At 45.4% G+C, this 20,985-nt stretch overlaps 2 protein-coding genes across 4 annotated transcripts in view; both read left to right on the top strand.

The window, feature by feature from the left end:
- The first annotated feature begins 919 nt into the window (after positions 1–919).
- Positions 920–5,082, top strand: LOC111082323 (nose resistant to fluoxetine protein 6). Its single transcript, XM_022378519.2, has 6 exons — positions 920–1,347; positions 2,387–2,795; positions 3,231–3,304; positions 3,362–3,891; positions 3,964–4,620; positions 4,697–5,082. Exons 1-6 carry the CDS (start codon positions 1,020–1,022, stop codon positions 4,985–4,987), a joined length of 2,289 nt encoding a protein of 762 aa, XP_022234211.2. The 5' UTR covers positions 920–1,019; the 3' UTR covers positions 4,988–5,082.
- Positions 5,083–6,402: 1,320 nt separating this feature from the next.
- LOC111081204 (tyrosine-protein phosphatase non-receptor type 9) overlaps positions 6,403–20,985 on the top strand; it is a 30,495-nt gene continuing 15,912 nt past the window's right edge. Inside the window, exon 1 of one of the 3 annotated variants that reach the window (XM_022377215.2) lies at positions 6,403–6,582. In XM_022377215.2, coding sequence (XP_022232907.2) covers positions 6,553–6,582 — 30 coding nt within the window. In that variant the 5' untranslated portion in view covers positions 6,403–6,552. Of the gene's footprint in view, positions 6,583–15,342; positions 15,525–19,641; positions 19,762–20,985 lie in introns of those variants that run through there. The other 2 variants (XM_022377199.2, XM_022377206.2) reach the window with 2 other exon arrangements.

Genomic DNA, 20,985 nt, shown 5'->3' with positions numbered 1-20,985 from the left:
CTTATTTTAGTTTATCTATCTCTATCTTTACATGCTTTCACACTCCATTCCTTTCAACACCTATCCGATTCCTAACTATTTTTAGTTGAATACCATTTTCCATTCTATTCCACCCATGATTCCCCCTATTCCGAGGGCTTCCAATATCCATGTACGTCATATTACCTAAAGGTGTTATGACCACTCCTCTCCCCTAACTCTCCCCTATGCATATCGACCTTGAACGTCGATTACCCTCGGATCTAATTCTGATATCTCTGGCCAACCGAAATTATCCGATAATTGTCTGTTTCGCGCGTTCAAAGTCCCAAACCTTTTCATTAATTTAATTAAACCAAATCTTGGTTTGGATCGTCGTCATAGGATCGTCGGTGGTGCCAGTGGATCGCTGCTTATCGTTCCCATGAACTGTCTGCAATCTTGGCCCACAGCTCTGGCGATTATTATTTTTGGGCATTGACATGAATTTATGGTCGCCGGGGTCCAGTCTATCCGTTCGTCAGCTAAATCCATGCCGTATGGAGAACGGGGACCTAAACGAGAAAGGCCAGGCCAAAGAGCCAGATAAGACAGCACAGCACAGCACCTTGATAATGTGGATGTGGATGTGGATGTGGAGGGAGCCAATGCAAGCCAATTGATTAGGAGACGCGCTCTAACGTCTTATCGTTCGGCTGTGTGGCTAAGAGAGAGAGAGAGAGAGAGCGAGAGAGACCTGTACCTCTACCTGTATCTATGTTGAAAATATTTATAGATTCCATGGGCGACTGGTGCTTGGTCATCGCCGTTGCCGGCGACTCAAGTGCCCCCACTCCACACCCACTGCCACTCCCACTGCCCACTGCCCACTGGCCATAGGCACCTCCCCCGCCCAATCGATAGCCTATAAAAGCCACGATCCCGTCAATCGCCACTCAGTTCTCCATCCTTCCGCATCGCAGCGCGCTCGCGTCGAGTCAAGTCGCACGAGCAGTTCCACGAGCAGGCAAAACAGGATCCACACACTCCCCCGCAGGATTATGGGACGTCTCCATGTCCTGGCAGCCGCGCTGCCGCTGCTCCTGATTGCGGCGGCATCCGCTGAATCATCGTCATCGTCGAGCCACCTGCTCAGCGGCCACTCCACGCCCATGGAGAGCAGCATGGCCCATCAGTTCTTTGCCCTGGCCGCCGACCAGGCCATTCTTGTCAATGCCACCCATGGGTCGCGCAGTCGTCGCGACGCTCCAGCCACAGCCATAGCCACAAACGAGTACGAGGATCGCGTCTACAATGACGATCTGTGCGACCGGGATGTGATCCGCATCCGGGATGCCATCGACAATACGGAGGAATGGGCCCTTGAATGTAAGCTGGAAATGTGATTTATCTTTGGGCATTTGGCTATGGAAAATCCTAGCTAAGAATGCCCCACGCCCATTGAGCATCACTGAGCATCACGATCGGTTGTGTGCCTTCCATCTCTTCGTCGTTTCCTGTTCTTGGAGTGAATCATGTGAATGAAAAAATAATATTTGATTCCTCAGTGGTGTCAAAAATTATCAATTTATTTTTTTGTATCCCAATCTCTCTAAACTTTTCTGCAAGTACGCGGTCGCGCGTCGTGCGGTTAGTGCCCCTCGGTTTGCGTTTTTTCGCTAGGCTACGGCTTGGTGTCGCTTTTTTATCCTCAGTAATACTTCGATGAAGATCATTTAATCTTTCAATTATTTCTAATCTCCCGTTTATGACCAATTCTTTTATTGGCCCTTTCCAATCTGCATTTGGGCTTTACCTCTTAGCTTATTCATAAATCCATTTTTACCCTCGATTTTGTTTTTATGATGGACTGTAAATTCAATTGCTATTGGCAATTTCTGACTAATCCTCGCATAACAAATCAAAATTTGATTGCCCCCATTCCAGTCTTCAGCCAGCGATAAGATCTGGCCCCTCAAAATCATGATAGCACTGACGTAATTGCCAGAGAATAAAGGAGCAACATTCGCAAAAAGATTCCAAAGAGTGTTCCGAAAATAAGTCCTTCTCTCAGGCATTCCATTGAATCTTCATTTGATGCATTGTGGTTCTGTGGTTCTAATCATTCGATTCGATTCGATTTGATTCGATTCGTTTCGATCGTACCCCACACCGTCAGCCGTAGATTGTAAATCAAAAAGTGCACTTTATGGGGCTTATAAATCAGGCAATGTTATGCAAGAAACCACCAGAGGCACCTTCTGGCTAATTGCATAACCCAATCTCCTTTCCTGCTTATCGCTGCAAATCCCCAAATGCAGGTGGGGGCCAACCATCGATATTGATAAGTATAGCGAGATATAGTCCACATGGGGAAGAGATTAAGCACTGAAGCGACGTCGACTCACCCTCTCTGTTCTCTTTGCAGTTCCCGACACTTGGGGCCGCCTGCCCATGGGCCTTTTCTGGGGTCACACGATCAGCATGGGGCAGTATGAGGAGTGCGTGGCCGCCACCAGCACCTACGGGGACGAGATCCGCGGACAGTACTGCCTGGCTAGCCTGAACATCACCCTGTTCTACAAGGATGTGAAGAAACGTGGCGAGGAGTTTCAAACATCCCGCATCAGCTACAAGCAGTCCGATCCCCAGGTCTTTGAGCTTGGCATCTGCGTGCCCAGCACTTGCAGACCCAACAAAACGGAGGAGCTGCTCAAAAATGTGATCACCCACTTCTATGGCAGCGATGTTGTCGATTTTTCATATGATATGGTCACCGAAACCCGCTGCAAATACGATGCACCCATCCAGCTGCGAGGAATTGATATATTTGCCATGTAAGTTAGAGATTTTTAGATAGGGAACCGAACAGAAGGAAACAGACATCCAACAAGATAACGAAAATGTGCGTGTGAGATTGTCGCAATGGCGTGCATCCATTGTGCAAAGCGAAAATTGGAACAAGGAGCGCTTTTGGGGTTTCTCTCTGAGAATTTGTTGTAAAATCTACTGGGGGTTGAATGGGGGTAATCCGGAATCAGGAAGTTTTTGGCAATGCCAAATCAAAAGTGGAACTGAAAACAGAAAACAGAAAACAATAGGCTGGCACCAGCCGATAAGATAACAGAGAGAAGTGAAGTACCTTTCTTTGACGACTGTGTGATAAGTGTGGAGTAGAGTAGAGTACCTTTTCTAATTAAGTAAATCAATGAGGGGGTATTGGAATTTAATGGTCAAACACTTATGCACCTTTATCCTTTATGCCCTGACAGCGTCTTCTTCTCGTTGATTGTGTTCTTCATGGTTGCCAGCAGTGTCTACGACTACGTGCAGACACGCAAAAAGGGTAAGACATCATCAGCCCTACAGAATCCTCATTTAATGTGATATTTTTTTCGATTAGCTCCCAAAAAGCCACTGCTGATCGCCTTCTCTGTGCTGAACAATGCCCCAAAGATCTTCACGGTGAAGAAGGTGAACAACCCGAATGTGATCCACTGCCTCAATGGGCTGCGATGCTTCAGCATGATGTGGGTGGTGTTCGGTCATGGCTACATGACCTTCTACGATCTGCCGCACATCAATCGGAATAAGTTCTACACGTGGGTGGAGACGCCCTACTCGATGCTCGTCCAGAATGGATCCCTCTGCGTGGACACGTTCTTCTTCATGTCCGGCCTGCTGATGTGCTGGGGCGCCTTCCGTGAGCTGGAGCGCACAAAGGGCAAGCTGAACATCCCCATGATGTACTTCCATCGGTACATTCGTCTGACACCGGTGGTCGCTGTTGTCGTCCTGTACATTATGTCGCTGTACAAGTACTCGGGCGAGGGACCCATGTGGTTCAAGCTGGGCACCCAGGACAAGCGCTGCGAGGACTCCTGGTGGGCCACGCTCCTCTACATCCAGAACTATGCCTACCCCTATCACATTGTGAGTCTCCCGCATCAGCCGCATCAGCATCTCTCACTCTCTGAGTCTATCCTAACCTGATCTGAATTCTAGTGCGTTTCCCAATCCTGGTATCTGGCTGTCGATACGCAGCTGTACTTCCTCTCGCCGCTGTTCCTCATTCCGCTGTGGAAGTGGGGCAAGAAGGCCCTCATACCCATCTCGATCTTTGGTTTGATCTGCCTGGGCGGCACCTTTGCCACCTTCATGGTGAAGGACTTCACATTGTTCCGCGTGCAGGACGAGCATGTGGATCTGCGCCAGAAGATGACCTACTATCCCACACACACGCGCATACCCACGTGGCTGATCGGCGTCATCTTCGGCTACTTCCTGTTCACCCGCAACCGCGGACGCCAGATCCCGCTGGCCAAGGTCTGGGTGGTTATTGGCTGGACGGTGGCATTCGGCACCATGCTGGCCGATCTGTGGGGCCCCTACTGGCGCATTCTGCCCGACACACCCGACTCGCCGCTGATCGAGGGCGCCTTCTTCGAGCCCCTCAGCCGTACCTCCTGGGCCCTGTCCATCGGATGGATCGTGTGGGCCTGCTACAACGGCCACGGTGGCCTGATCAACGACTTCCTCTCGTGGAGCTTCTTCACCGGCTTCAGTCGTCTCACCTACTGCATGTACGTCATCCATCGCATTGTCCAGCTGGTGAATGCAGCCCGCCTCCAGACCGACACCCATTTCTCCAACTACGATGCGGTAAGTGATTGATTCCTCTTGCTTCTTCTCTCTCAATTGATCTTCACTCATGACACTCGAATCTCTCGCATGGCAGATCCTCCGCTGGTGGCATGACTTTGGCATCACCCTGACCGCCTCCATATTCGCGACGCTGGCCTTCGAGGCACCCATTCTGGGCATCGAGAAGGCTATCTTCGGTGGCTCCAAGCCGGCGCCCAAGAAGCCCTCGCCCGGCGATCTGGCCAAGAGTGCCCCCGCCGAGGTCAAGGAGGCCGAGCCTGCTGCTGCTGACCCCAGCAACGCTCCTGCCCCTGCTACAGTGGAGACTGAGGCGGAGATCACGCCCTCGCCCGGAAGCATCCCCGAGGAACCATCGAAGGTTTAGCCTCTAGGCCTACGATGATCCTATGAGAGCAGTGCACACTGAAGCAGCAAACACGAACAGCTAAACCTATTTTTTTTTCTTGTATTTAGTTAGTTTTATTTATTAAAAAATATTAAAAAGAAATATCGTTTGAATTTGGCGCCAATCCCAGTGCACTGCAACCAAAATATCATGGTGTGGCAGCCCGCAGCAACTACGAATTGCACGAGTCTGGCAATGCCAGCAACAACGATGACTTCTCTGGGTGGTAAGGGAATGGGTTTGAACGTTTTTGTTTGAACCCTATTATGTACATAATTAATAAAACTAAACAACCAATCTTGGACAAAACTTATTGAAGAATTGGATAAAATTGTTTGTTTATGGCTGAGATGGCTAACTAGGTGGCAATGTTAAATCGAATATCAAAGTCGAGGAATATCAACGCACATTGGCGTGTCCGTCGGTATATTTACGGTATATTATTTAATCAATAATATATTTTTCAAAATGACCGCCAAACTCCATTTAGCGCACAAAAAATACCGAAATTGTTCGCTCTTTCAAATCGTGATTGTTTTTCAAAATTTTCTCTCTTTTCCGAGGCGAAGACAGCGCTTTCGTGGTGACTTTCCTCTCTTCTTCGTGGTGTGTTCCGCATGTTCCTAACGGGAACGCGTAGAAACGTCGCAACAATGAATCTTCTTTATCGTTATTATGAATGATATGATTTTAACAATTATTAATGTATATTTTTGTTGAACTCAGCGGACTTGTGAAGAAAAATATTCGGCAATATTTTGTTGTTTCATGGTCGCGCGAACATTTTATTGGACTTTGCCCAGAAAACCACCACAAATGTTAACAGAAAATTTCGTACGATTTGATTGGCTGAAAGTTGAAAACGCGTAAGGTGAACCGTTACTTTTTTAACGGGTACCATTAATACGTATTAGAACCGGGATAAATGTATATATAAAACACAAAACATATGCATTAATATCTTTATTAATGTTTCAATGGAGCTTGGAACAACAAATATAACATCAATTAAAGGAAAAAGGGTATACAAAAGTCCATACGCATGCAGAAACTAGGTTGACCAGCAACAATGACGGAATGTGACCGGAGTTCACACTTCGTTTTATGCTTTGGCCGCTTTTGCTTGAACCTTTTTATGTACACAATGCAATCAAAAAAGACTTCTGAAAACAATCCTGATTAAAATTTATTGAGGAATTGAATTAAATTATTTGTTTAGGGTTGAGAGGGCTAATTAGCTAGTAATATTAAACCGAATATCAAAATCGAGAAATATCAACGCAACTTGTCGAGTCCGTCAGTATATTTACGGTATATTTTGACAATGACAAGGTATATTTCGATACATTTCTGAGTGTCAGACGGTATCTTTTGTCGATAAGTCCGCGGTCACACTGTAACGGCGCGAACAACAACACAGAAAAGCCGAATTATTTTTCAAAGTTCCGAAAAGTGATGATATATTTGATATTCTCGCCAAAAAAAATATCACCAAGAAATATATTATCAAAACACCATATAGATCAACATTCGATATATCAATAATGGCGTCGGAGGCAGAACAACAAGAATTTGTAAGTGTCCCCGTCCCGTCCCCCGTGAAACAAATTCCATATTGTTATTATTATTATTTGGAAAAGCTAAAATTTAAAAAAGTGTCACGCCTGCGGATCTGCGGGGCAAATATGTTTGATCCAGAGGGATTTGCAGGCGTTACCACAAACACAACAACACAAACAACAAAAGAAGAAAAAAAACTACACCGAATTATTTTTGCGTGCGTGTTTCAACCTGTATTTCTTTGCTGGTATTTGTGTGCGTGCGTGTGCAGCAGAGGGAGTGTGGGTGTGTGTTGAAATTTCGTCAGAGTGGTGCAGTCGTGTGTGTGGGTGTGTGCCTGTTTATGTTTGCCAACACGTGCCGCCCACCCTCCCACACTCTGGAATTCCAATGCACTTCCCATTCCTGTTCCAGTCATATTCACCATTCCCACCCCCTACTCATCCTCCGTCGTTCCAGGCAGAGGCACACTGTTATCAGCTTATAATCGTAACTGTAACAGTTCGTTCTCCCATGCATGTGTGGGTGTGTGTGTGTTTGTGTTAGTGTCGGTGTGTGCGGGTCTCGCTTCATTAGGGAAAGTGATTTCCGGGGCTCTGCTCTGTGTGTTGCAAGCAAGGGCCACAAAAACCAGTTTCGGCCAACAGGCGGCAGAGGCAGAGGCAGTGCCAGTGGCAGTGGCAGAAGTGGCCCAGGAAAAACGCTTTCCCTTTGCCAAATGCCTTTTGTGGTGGTGGTGCTGCTTCTGCTGCTGTTACTATTTCTTCTGGCCTTCCCAGACACCCGCGTCCGTCGTTCTCCATGTTGGCCAATTGTGTTACCATTCCATTGCACAAATCTTTGTGCCCAATCCCTCACCCACACAAACACATGAACATACACACACACACACACATACAGACAGCTGATGGCGCGGGTTCATTGTTTGCTTAATCGTCACGCCAAAGGGTAATGAGAGGGAGGGGTGCGCGGAGGTGGCAATGCAAAATATTCTGAATGAATATTCGTTGGAAAAACATTTTTTGCCCCATACAAAAACAATTGCTATAAATATTTCGAAGCGTTATTGTAGAGGAGGGGGGATGGGATATGTGTGTTCCGATATTCGCCAGTTTTAGGAAATATTTCCAGTTCTCCAGAGATTTATATTCCAGCCGGAAGAAGGAGAAGCGTGATAGAGGGTATCTTATATTCTTATGTACAGCTTCTGCGATTGTTTTTCTTTGCTTGTTTTATTTTCCTGCTACGGAAATTTACTTAGATTTTTCATTTCCATTTGCATTTTCCGCGGAATCGGAAGCTCTGACGCGGACGCTGCTGCTGCTGCTGGCTCTCTGGCTGGCTTTCTTCTGTTTTGTTTTTCCTCCACTGTTAATTTATTTGTGTTCCATTGAAGAGCCCCCCACTGTTGCCTCTCTAGTTCTTTGGAAATCTTGTATTTGTATCTTTATCTTTCCCCCACACCCCCAAATTTTCATTCATTTTTGCCAAAAGGTACAAAGCCGCGTGGGGGGAGACGAAAGCACAACATTTTTCCGGAATAATGATTCCAATTAAAATTTTCTGTAGAAAATGATTGCCATGCGATTGCTTGTTTTGGCTTCTGCTATGTATTGTATGTTCTTTGGGAAACCTAAGGGAATATTAATGGAAACCCTGCCACACAAATTTCATAGGAATTTTAATTGGATGACTCTGTTTACCGGTCAGGGGATAGAAGCACACCCCCGAAAGGGCGAAGATCTATATTTAAGGAGTAATTAGCAAGTAAAAACGCTGCTGCCTAACTAAATAGGACTCGAATCCCTATATCTATGAGGCTATTCCATAGATAGTCCACCATGAGCCATGTACCCCGTTTCTGAATTGCCAAAGTGCTTCCCTTCTCTCATGAATATTTCATAGATAGAATATTCAATTAACTATCTTTCAGCCACTGGCATATCCTTTTTGATTCACTTATGTGTCATGCAGTGGGTGAGGGCAGGGCTCTCCCCCCCCATATATGTACATCCCCGTCATCGTATTTGCATCAATATGCGCTTACTTATTTCTGAGTGATGTGGTGTGGTGTGGTGTGTGTGTGTGTGGCATACTACACAATTGATTTCGCTTGAATTGACATTACAGACTACAAATTGTTGCATTTTCATTGTTGCACATTTGCCAACTTTTGCTGCCTGCCCCAGTGGTCTGTCTGTCTGCGTCTTTCTGGGTGTCTGTTTGCTCAGTGCATAAATCAAATTGCTCATAAAAAGGGCAGACACTCGGGCAGCAGCAGCAGCAGCAACAACACTTCAGCCGTCTCTGCCTCTGCCTCTCTTTGTGTGCACACAAATGAATTTATTCGACTTCATGTGTGTGTGTGTGTGTGTGTGTTTATTCCACTAAATAAAGCAGTGGCAGTGCAGTGGGGAAGAGGATCCCTCTGGCTCTGTCTCTGCCACAAAACTTATGAAATATTTGTATCCTGCTGCTCGCTGGCTGCTCTTTTTGGGCTTGCCCTGAATTTATTGTATCCTTAAGGATGGAATGGGATGGGGTTGGAGACACAGTACAATAACCCATGGGGGCACGAGGTAGACATGGAGCATAAGCAGGATGTGGCATGGGCAGGGTGCAGCCTGTTGCTATGCCTGAGGCTTGGCCTCGTCCCGTCTCTTCTCTTTTCGTCCTCATTTGCGTTGATTAAGCCGCAAGTTCTGCCGCCGCAGATAGCAGCAGCGGCAGCAGCAGCCGCAAATAACTTTCATTAAAAATGAAAACCGAAAAAAAAAAGAAAAAAACAAATAAAAATAAAATGAGAATGAGAGTAAAAATAAGAATGAGAATGGAACACAAACTGCGTTGTGCAACGAAAAATAAAACATGTGGAGGCAGACGCACACACACACACAATAGGGTATTCGTATCCGTGTGTATACATGTGTGTGTGTGTGTGGTGAAAATGGGTCAGGCCCAATGTACTCTTATCAACAGAGAACACCACAGAGAACAATCCAACCAACAAACAATCAGAAACACCAGAGTACAACCCACCAACCCAGCAACCCACACAACAACCACCCCAACTACCCAGCAACAATTTGAAACCAAACCGAAATCAAAACTGGAACAGGGTCCAACGACACAGTGACAGAGAGCGACAGAGACAGAGAGAGAGAAAGAGGAATAGAGGAGCCCTAGAGGGCCTATCCGAATGAAAAGGGGAGCAAATGCAAAAGAACCTACCGCTGTTTGAACGAGGGAATGAAATGTTTTACCCCCCCCAAAATCACGAAATACATATATGTATACCATAAACATTGGCTATCCTATGTGAAAATATCGTTGTAGTTTGGATCAAATAAAAATGATCATAGCTTCAGGATTAGCCTGTTTGCGCCTCTGCCTTGACGGCCCTGCCTGTACGAAAAGTCGGTTCCTGGGAACCCTTGAAATATTTTTTTCTTACTTATAATATTCATTCATTCGATTATAAATTATGGTTAAATATACTCTAGCGTGTATAGTACATACTCTCGATGGCTGCTGATTGTTTATTTAGAGCAGAACGTACGAGTATGATTACAATAGAGTAGATAATACATATGTATGTTATATACATATATGTATACTCGTAAGTATTCTCGCAATTTGTATAATAAAATATGAAAAATATGCATGGGTATATAGTATAGTACATATGTATGTATATGGTATTTTATATTGATACTCGAATTTGTTGGAAATTGCGTTGTACTTTCCCCTCATGAAAATGTGTATTTTCGATTGGCAAAAACCTAATACCTATAATGATTTTGTTGATATTTCTTTGAGGAGAATGCCAAAAAGCATTATCTGTTATTGCAAATGATATCTGTTTTATCTCCGGATCTTTGGAAGCCAGTTAGAATTAAGAATCCATTCAAAAATTCATCCCACCCATTCCCCTTCCTGTGTGGGATTCCCTCTGGGACTGGGCATGGGCCTGGGCCGTAGCTATAGTTATAGTTAATTGAACTCTATAATCACTTTGCTGGCCACAATTGGCTATCAAATGTCGCAACCCACACCCCACCCCACCGCACTTTTCTGGCCATTCTCTGCTTCCGCATGCAATTGTTGGCTATAGCCTGTTGTTGTTAGCTCTTCCCTAGGGAGGCCCTGCCACCCACTTAATGGACATATTGCTTCCGAAGTGGGTCAAATGGATGCCGCCTGGGTGCCTGGATGCCTGCTGCATGGCTTAATCACGGCAGGAATCCCTCCTGGTCCGAAGTTTATTACTATTTTCCCTTTATTTATGCATAATTGGAGGAACCATTGCGCTTGCGATGCCTGCGACAGTGTGGGTGTGGAAGTGGCAGTGGCGCTGTGGGCGCTGTGGATAGGATAGGATAGGGGCAGTGTATTGTTGTTTTCCATTATTCCTCTCTTCTCATTCGCTTCTATCCCAATCCGTAGCTTCTCTGTGGGAGTTTGTTGAACCCCACAAAGCACAAACACACACACACACACACATATGAGGAGAGGCCTCGACCGGGCGAGTGGCTCTCAGAGAATCGCGGAACGGAGGCTGCCGCTGCTGTTTCTGGCACGGATTTGACGTCGTTGGCTTCTTGGTGCTTCTGCTTCCGCAATGCTGCCGACCCTCCAATCTCTTTCCCCAAACAGCAGCAGAATGCAGTGGGCAGTGATTCTTGTCTGAAATCAACAATTCGATTTTCGGCGCAAAAATATACCCAAAATTAATCGATAATTCCATATAATGTAGCTACAACAACTACAAAGTTATTGATACTTTCATTAAATGATGATAAAAATACCAAAAATGCATCGATATTTCTATTAAATCAAGAAAAAAACGTCAGAAAGTGATCGAAAGCTCGATAAAATCATGGGGAAAACTTATATATTTATCGATATTTCGATAAAATCATGTAAAAATCATATCGATAGTTCGATAAGTTGATTGAAAAATATCCGAAAATGAGCGATACTCGAATAAAATTAGGGAAAATGCTAGAAAGAATACTAGATATGGCGATAAATTAATGGAAGCGAAAGCGATTGTACTTTCATTCGATTATCTTTAGATGAAGACTGCTTGAATTCTCTGGCTTTGGCTTTCCGAGTTTTTGATTATTGAAAGCATAAAAGCAACAAACGAAGCTGAGGCTGTGTGTTCCTACATGTCTAGTGCCCACTGTACTCTTATCGCTGCTGATTTGCCTGCAAAGCTCTTCTCTCCCTGTCTACCTCTCTCCTTCGCTCTTTTCCTTTGGCTTTCTTTTCGGGGTCGGTCTCTCTTTTTTGTTCTTTGTATACAAATCTGTAGTTTCTAATGCGGGGTCCCATTGTCTGTTGGAGTCTTCATTTCCGCCTCTTGTTGTTGCTGTTTTTGTTGTTGTTCTTGCTGTTGTTGTTGTCGCTCTTCGCTTGTGGCCGCCGCGTGCTCAAGTCTCTGTTGCAATATTTTGTGGGGTCGGTCACTCGGTTGGCTCAAGCGCAGGGCTAGAGCTAGGGTTAGGGCTTCGGCCTGAAAATGACGTGGACATCGCATCTCATCACAACACATTCTCAATCCAAATCCAAATCCCCATCTCATCTCATTCTCAATCCCATCCACAACACTTTCAAATGCCGCGGGGCCCTGGGCTCTAAAATATTTTTTCGTGTTGCCTCCACAAAATATAAAAAACCAGCACAAAAAGCGCCATCGCCATCCAGTTGAAAGAACTCTTAGAGAGAGAGAGAGGTGTAGAGGAGAGGGCATTGTGGCTACATATGTATATGTATATATATTTTTTTCCTTTTTGATTGGTTTGACCGATTTACATTGTGCAAAAGAAATGAGTTTCAAGAGGCAAGAGGGCGAGGGAGCAAGGGAGCGGAAGCGGGAGTTTAGCTCTAGCTTCGCATTGAAGAGCTTTTTCATTTTTCTGTCTGTTGGCCTACATAGTAGGCCCCCCCCCCCTCTCACCCACCGTCCGAAATAACAAAAAAAAAAAAAGAACATGTTGATGCTGGCTCTGGGTCTGGCTCTAAGTTTCTTTTACATTCCATTTGGTCAGGGGCAGGGGTCTCTCTCTGTCCATCTCCGGTGCTACACACAAATTTCTGATAATTAAAATAGAAAACATTCGGCCCAGCTTTTGCTCCTGCTTTTGGCCGAACGCCCATGGACCTTAAGTTACAGGACATTATGTTGCATAGAAAGCAGCGGAATTGGAATAAAAATCTGTTCTGGATATGAAATGTATAACAGGAGGACAGGGCCACTCAACGAACCCAGCACTACTATGAACCACGAGGAGATTAAACTCTTATTTTCTTATTCCCTTCGGTCGATTTCGTTACCATCAAATTTTTATACAATTTTCGTACTACTTTTGAGTTTAGAAACACACAAAAATATAAATACTGAAAATATAGTAAACAGAAATACAAAACACACACAAGAAGGAGAATCTGGAGTCTTAGCTTTAGATATTCAATCTGGATCTGCGATTACTGGGTAATGCGGTATGCAGTAGTAGTCTCTCATTATTTTCTGTGTATTTCCTTGCCTTGATGTCCTTGAATCTCCAGGATATAGTCATTAAAGTCAAATCAGAAATTGCAAGTTCTTGTATAATGGATGATAAATGACATAAGAAGTAGAGCTAGAGCGAGAAGTGGGGTCTGGTCTGACGCCTGGCCGGTGGTTGGGGGTCTGTGGTCACGTTCCAAGGCCCTCGGAAATGTGTCGCATCATCGGTCGGTCGCCTCCCACCCCAAAATACGCTCTGATGTTGCGTAATCAAGAGTGTTGCGGCGCGATGTGACGCCGGACAGCAGCAGCAGCAGCTCTACAGCTCTACTAATCCCATTTGGGGGATCACTTTTTATGCGGCACGGCACGGCACGGAACGGAACGGGGGCAGGCAGAGCACAGCGCTGAGCGTCTGGTCTGTCGTCTAATTTGTGGATCAAACTCGTTTGGCTGCAGGGCTCTTGCCTGCAAAGTGTTGTGTGTGTGTTGGAATAGAAAAGAAAAGAAATAAGCATAAATGATGTGATTTCTTTTCGATGCGATGCGATGCGCGGATTCGCTGTCTGTGTTAAACGCATTGAAAAGAAAGTTTATCTTTTGGCTTTAAAATACTCGCGTCCGTACGCGTCGGGCGTGCATGCACGATGATGGGAGCTTGGAAGCTTTTGTCTTGTCTCAATGTCACGCCCCCAGGCCACACAGAGGCCCCCAGACAAAGACTGCAAGACAGACGGACGGACTGGCTGACACGGTGTGGTGGGGGGGACGCTCAAGCCAGCGAGCATTTTGTTTATAATAATCGAGCGCCATAAGAAAGCGTAGTAATAATCGTAATAATAAACAAAATAATGGCAATAATCATAAGTATGAGCGAGCGAACGAGCGAATGGTTGAAAACCCCATCCAATACCGATACTCACTCTCCCCGTAACACATACCTATGGAAATGGATATGGATGTGGACTTGGACTTGGATATGGATGAAGAGCAAGTGAAACTTTTCCAGCGACACTCGAAACTGTGGCGAAATTTCTGAACACTTTCCCATAAGAAGTCATAAAAGCAGGAGAGCGCAGTAGACAGTAGAGAGGAAAGAGAGCAGCACCAGCAGCAGCAGTAGAAGTAGAAGAAAAGAAAATAAATTAAATTACGAGTAAGCCCAGCCACAGCACAAAAGCTGTTCAGCGAGCTACATATGGGGGAGACTTCAGATTGGCTTAAGATTTTGGCAGTTGTTTTTGCAGACGGAATAGTATTAATTGTATTCCAGGAACAGCTGCTAATCATTTTGGGTTTACTTGAAATTAAATGAATATAAAGCTGAACCAGCTGGTTTATAGGACCAAAACAGACCGCATGGATTAGGAAACATAGGAAAGCATGTACAATAAATATATGTTGTAAATACATACATACATATCCATGTATGTATACACAGCTGACAGCTCTTACGGCTTTTACGGGAGTACCATTATCAGCGGCATCCCTTTATAAGAATCAATCACTCTCTCGGCTGTCCGATCTCTCTATCCCATTCCCCCATTCCCATTCCCATTCCCATAGTCAGATCCAGCTCCAGCGCTGACATTGAACTGTGTCAGTGGCAGCGGCAGAGGCAGAATGCACTAAAAACAATGAATAGCAGCAGGCTGGGCGGCTGCAAGGGGTTGGGCGGGCGGTCGGTCGGTCGGGCTGCTGCTGCGTCGGCGCCGCCTCGTGTGCGCGATCGCTCTCTTTCTTTCGCTTAACTCGCTCGAGTCGAGCTGCGCAAAGTGTATTAATATAAGGTGAGGCTTTTTAGTCACTCTTCGGATCGCATATGTACTTATTTTCTGACCACTCTTTAACTTGATGTGTGCATGCGAATGCACGAACCGAAACCAAAAACAAACCTACATATTCCATGATATTTATGTGCAAGTGCCTAACCTTTCATTAATACACCTTGAAGCCGAGAGGCTCTCTGCTCTTGCGCAGCGACGCGACTGGTTTGGCCCGGCATGGCATGGCATGGCAGAGACAGAGGCAGTTGTGTGTGCCGTTTGTTTCATTGTTGTTTCAGTCGTCTCGTCGCGTGTTCATCTGTTGCCTCTTTTTCGGGGACGATCGCGATCGCGCGCCCGCGATTTGTTTTTTTTTTTTGCTACACACGGGTGGAGCATCGCATACATATGTTCTAGTTATTAAATATATTTAATATTATTTATTTATTTTACTGTGCGTGTTCGTGGGTGCGTGTGATCAGTGTCTCGTATGTGTTTGTGTCTATGTAAAAAATGCAGCAAAATGCAACGACGCCAGCAGAACAAGGATCAACAGGAATCTAAGGATGACTGCAGCGACAACGACAACAACAACAACAACAACAACAATAGGAGAAACAATAGCAGCAGAAACAACAACGGCTGTCATCAGCGTCTCTTCCTGTGCATTGCCAAGGTGTGTGTGTGTGTGTGTGTGTGTGTGTGTGTGTGTGTTTGGTGTGTGCTCTCTCTTTCTATCTCCCCTAATTAGCCATGCCCATGCCCATGCCTCCTCTTATTTACTTTCTAAGATTTATCTTCTCTCAGTTTTTGCTTTTTGCTTTCGCCTCAACTGCATCCATCTTCTCGTTTTACTTTATTCGCTTCATCGGGCTGCTGTGTGCTATCCCTGTCCATCTACCCTCCCCCTCTAGCTTTTCAGCTCTTCGGCTCTCACGCTGTGCTGCTCCCATCAGTTGCAGTTTCGCTGCTGCTGTTGCACTTCTTCTGCTGCTGCTGCTGCGGCTGCTGCTGCTGTTGTTGGGCTATTTATAGACTAACTTTATTAGTTTTTGCTGTCTTCTTCTCCATCTCCTTTTTTGCCTCGTCTCAAGTCTCTAGCTGGACTTGTAGCTTCCCCCTCTCCTCTGCCACTGCTGCTGATGGGCTCCTTTGAGGTGTTCTCCCGCTCTCTGCCGCTCTCTGCCATTGCAGAGAAAAAGCTTTGATGCTCAGTAGGGGTATTCGTGTAAGCGAAGTATAAGCCTAAGGCCATGCATTCCCATTTGTACGTTTCTTTGGCTAAAGAAATTTCCATAAATTTGTTTATACGATTATGAGATCCGGTTCCATAGCGGTTCCAGCAGCAGCTGTTCGGCTGAGCTCTTTTTTTGTCTCTTTCTGGGCTCTTTCTTCTTGGCCAAGTTCCGTTTTTTGCTTGAATTCGGATTCAGATTCGGACACACATAATATTTCTCTTGGAAAGTTTTGATTTAATATACAAATAGGTGTGGAAGACCGTAAACAGTATGAGCAACAGCATCACAGCGTCAGCAGAAAGCGAGGAATCCCCTCCGACCCCTACCCCCACGTGTACCCGCTTTTGTGCTCAACAATTGACCTGCTGTCCGTGTTGGGCTCCCCCCGCTTTCTCAAACCGACTCTCAATTGGCGACTGGTCGACGGGGCCACCGTCGACCGGCGACTGACTGCCTGCCTGGCTGCCCCATGAGCGGAAGCGTGTTAAACGTGCGCTTAAAAAAGAGCATTTCGCATTTCCAAAGCATTGCCCCAATGCGAAAGTGTGAAAGGAACTTCCTCTAACCCCCTACTGTCTGTGTCTGCCCCCTTCGACCCCTCTCCTACTCGCTTCTCTATTGCTCACTGCTCACTTCTCACGCTGTGCATTTCCTGCTGCTGTTGCTGTTAAATGTGCGGCAATATTCTGTCTCCGACAACAATCTGTCAGCAATATCCTGCATCCTGGGCTCCGTGAAAAGAGGAAATTGCTTGAAAAGGAGTAGGAGTAGGAGCAGGAGCAGGGACAGTATGAAAGAGGATCTGCGGATCATCTGCTTTTCAAGCAGTTAATTCTGAAGATAAAGCCAAAGGCTATTCTTTGTCTTCTTCCATTCTTGATTCTTCATCAATCACTGCGATTAAGTATCTTGTATCTTTCGCCAAGCATAACTGTCTCTCTCTCTCTCTCTCTCTTGAAAAGTGTCTTTCCAATCGCTGGCTGATCGCTGGTTGGGTTTCAGAGCAGAGCCAGCGAACTGCTGTCATGCTCCTCGGAGTCCGTTAAAAGTCTCTATCTATCTATAGCCTACCTCCATATCGCGATCTACTACTACGAGCTAGTATGCCTGCCTCCAAGTCTCGAAAGTTTTACAGTTGTGTTTAGAACAGAACCGAACCGAACACCAGCGCAGCGCAGCGCAGAACGGAACGGAACGGAACGGAACTGATGTCGTCGCGTTTTGTGCTTTTACTTTGCATGATGTGATGCACAGTTATACAGTTAGGATTGGATGCTGGAAAAACAACAGAGGGATGGAGAGAGAGAAGAGAGAGATGAAGCTGAGTTAGAGGTAGAGGTACTCTAATTGTTGCTCTATTAACTTGCTCGCGCGCTAGTGGCTAAGATATTTACGTGATCCAAAGCAGAATGAGAATTGCTACTGTAGAGAACCGGAAGTGACTGCTAATTGCCTGCCCCACCTGCACCTCCTTCTGCTCCAGTTGAAAGACGAATATTTTGTTTATCTTTTGTTGTTTTTTTTGTGAGTAAAATATCGTTATTTTCCTGCTGTGATATTTATAGATTGTTCGTTGGGGGGATCAGAGATCGATCGAGTATGGGTCCTTCATATTAGCTCTCTTTTTGCCCCAATTGGTTTGCTCTGAAATGAAAATGGTTCCAAAAACAGACGATCCCCCCAATAGATCTACATATGTGTAGGAAATAAAACAAAGCTCTCTTATCGAAAATTAAAACAAACTCAGGTTCCAGTTCCAGTCCCAGACAGAGGTGGGTGATGCATTCCTGCCCCCATATCTGCCCCTGCCCCAACTCGGAAAAGAGGGGCATTCCATAGCCCAGCCTCCTCAAATGACTTACTATCCAAGACCATCAATCCGATCCGATCTGATCGTGTCTGCCAAAAAGTGGAAAGTGCAAAGGGTAAGAGAGAGAGAGAAGTGGAGGGCGAGGGAACGTTAGCCAGAAAGAGGGAAACGCCTTCCATTCCATCATCCAATGGGGCTGGGATGATGGGTCCTCCCCGATAACCGATAATGTATTCCGTAGAAAAAAGGAAAGGAACAAAAGAGAGAGAGAGATAAATGTGAAAATAAAAAAAATCACATACAAAAGTTAACGAAATGAACAAAAAAAGGTGATAATCATAAACGTGGTGACGCATCGACGCTCCACTGCACGCTCCCCACTTCGTTCACCATCCGTTCCGTTCCATAGCGACCATACCATCCATCTCTCCATTCGGAGGAGATCGAAATCCGCGTTCGGAGGAAACCCAGTGACCGCACAGCACACCGGCACACAGTGGGCCTCAGCGCACATTTACCGAGTAGAAACGTATCTAAGAGTATTCGGCGAATCCTCAAACAGATCCAAGATAAACAAAAACTGAAATTCACATGAATACAATTTGCTTGACAACCGTCTGTCTATCTATAACTTTTTTTTTATCGCTTGTCGAACAACTAATCAAACATTCGCCCAACTGGCCCCACTGTGCCCCCGGTGTCTAAAGGGTGACATATGGTGGTAGCAGCAGCAGCAGTAGCAGCAGCAGAGGCGACTGCGGCGGTGGCTCACGTCGTCGTCTCCCGTCGGTGCCGCCGCCGTCGCATGACTCAAATTGTTGGTATGCCCGTCCAGCGACGACCTGCTGCCACTGCTGCTGCTGCTGGTGTCTAATGGTTCTCGGAAATTGCCGCATACGAAGCTCTGCCGCAGTGCTGCCGCCGCAACCCTTTAATCAACTTAAAGCCCAGAAAAAAAGCTTAAAAACTCAACCAAAAAAATAGCTAAATAGCCCCACAAAGAGACGAATTGGTTCTACAAAATAAATACAAAAAAAAGCTTAGATACTCACAGAAATCCCACAGAAATCAATTAAAATAGCCTGGAAGGCCTTTTCTTTCTCTGGCTACATTGCAGAGGATATATCTTAGTCTAAGTGGAAGAGTGGATTAAAATTGGCAGCAAAAATAAGAAAATTTGAAATAAAATTCCGAACCTTCCCTGCATTTCAATCAATATTGAAAAATGCTAGTTTTGGAAGCCATTTCTATTCTGTTTTCTGTTTGCGTATACAGCTGGCAAAACGGATCATTGTATTGGTGCCAACCACTGTAATACACGTGTACTTGATCGGCGGTGCAGCAGCAGCAATAGATAGGGCCGTGCCGACCCCTGCTTTATAGCAGCAAAGATTCTATGATCTGGCTTGAAATGAGTCGAGAGGGCATCACTGCTGCTGCTGCAGCGCTTGGTTCAATACACTCGGACGCTAGCAGCGCTGGAGCAGCGGAGTGAAGTGGAGCTGTGGCTATCAGCCGATGACGATGACGACGACGACGACGACGCCGCCGGTGGAGTCTCTGACTGACGCGATCGAAGTGCTGCCGCTGTCAGTAATGGGGGAAACTTTGAACGCAGCGGAACGTCGCGAATAGAGATACAAATAAGAGAAAAATCAAAGAAAAGAATAGCAAAAGCTAAAGCTACAGCTAAAGAAAGGAAAAGAGGAAGTGATAAGCGGTGGATATTTTGTTGTTTTATGTGTGTGTGTGTTCTGTTCTGTTTACAATTGGTGAACGATCCTCTGAATAAACAAGGATACCTACGAATAGGATACGGATACAAGATGGTGCATCTTTACCAGCGACGTCGCAGCCGCGAACAGGTGGGTGGAGTGGAGTGACGTGAAGTGGTGAAAGAGAGAACTGGGGATGGGATCCGGAGATCCGTTCCAGGCGGCACGCGTCATCATCTATTTTCTAAGGAAATGTGTGGAAGTATCTACATATATGCATCTGTATGTGTGTGTGTGTGTAGGTGTGCGTGTGTGTGTGAGTGGGGGGGAAAGAGCTTCGTGTCGTGCATGGCATACGGATTGTCTAATTAATTTCCCATAGAAATTGCGCATGAATGAATGAAAGAAACGAAAAGTTTATGGAATTTGTACCATGGATAGGGAAATGTATCTACACTCTTATCATAGGAAGAGGTAGAGAGAGAGAGAGAGATAGAGAATTGTGTAAACATCCACTGTTTAGAGAGATGCCAGAGAGAGAGAGAGAGAGAGAGAGAGGCAAAGAAAAGTACATAAACCCATTAATTTTTTTTTTGGATCGGGGTAGATTATTTTGCATTGCTTTGAACTGAACTGCCTCGAAACGATCGGGTAGCGTGGGGAAACGAGGTCAAGAGGTTGTTGCTGAAACTTGCACTTTTTTTTTTTGGTTGCCCCCCTCCCCAAAAACCAGAAGCAGCAGCTGAAGAACTCAACGAATGATATTAAATGAAAGAGATTCGAATGACACGAAACTCTGTTGGCAATTAAAGTTATCACTTAGCAGTTCCGGAAATGTGTATCTGTTGGAGATAGAAAGAGAGAGAAAGAGATTTCCGATTTGCAATTTCCGAAGCGATTCCATGGAACACACCGTTGAATAATGTTCCAGTATTCCAGGAAATAGCTACCCGTAATGGATGTTTAATCTTCCTCCCACTGGGATGGATCATCGAATGAGTAATTCTTTGCTCAAAATTATAGCAGGGGCATAATCGACTGATTAATTACACCATCTTGATGGCGCATCGCATGTCACGACATTCGATGGAAACGTCTCATGCTCATTCTTAGTTTGGTTTGCATCATCATTCGCATTCGCATTCGCGTTCGCATCCGTTGCCACATAAAAAAGTGTTTGGCATAATAAAAACTTCTAGTTTATGTGGAACTCTTCTCCGGAGAGACACGGCAATGAAGTGGGTCGAACATCGAATGGGAATGCCTCACAAATTTCGTATTTTATTGATTGAATCCTCAATGCTTTTTTATTTGAACGGAATGGAAATGGATGGAGGCATCTCTACAATTCTACAATTTACTCATTTTCATTGC

This window comes from Drosophila obscura, unplaced genomic scaffold (genome assembly GCF_018151105.1).
Source record: "Drosophila obscura isolate BZ-5 IFL unplaced genomic scaffold, ASM1815110v1 contig_73, whole genome shotgun sequence".
Taxonomy (NCBI): domain Eukaryota; kingdom Metazoa; phylum Arthropoda; class Insecta; order Diptera; family Drosophilidae; genus Drosophila; species Drosophila obscura.
The sequence above is the reverse complement of the archived record's forward strand: the minus strand, read 5'-3'. Positions and strand labels throughout refer to the sequence as shown.

Bases quoted from the DNA above. Each gene is read 5' to 3' on its own strand.
- LOC111082323 (XM_022378519.2), top strand. From the start codon at position 1,020: ATGGGACGTCTCCATGTCCTGGCAGCCGCGCTGCCGCTGCTCCTGATT. The intron at 1,348-2,386 runs GTAAGCTGGAAA...TTCTCTTTGCAG, and splicing joins GGAGGAATGGGCCCTTGAAT to TTCCCGACACTTGGGGCCGC. The intron at 3,892-3,963 runs GTGAGTCTCCCG...TCTGAATTCTAG, and splicing joins ATGCCTACCCCTATCACATT to TGCGTTTCCCAATCCTGGTA.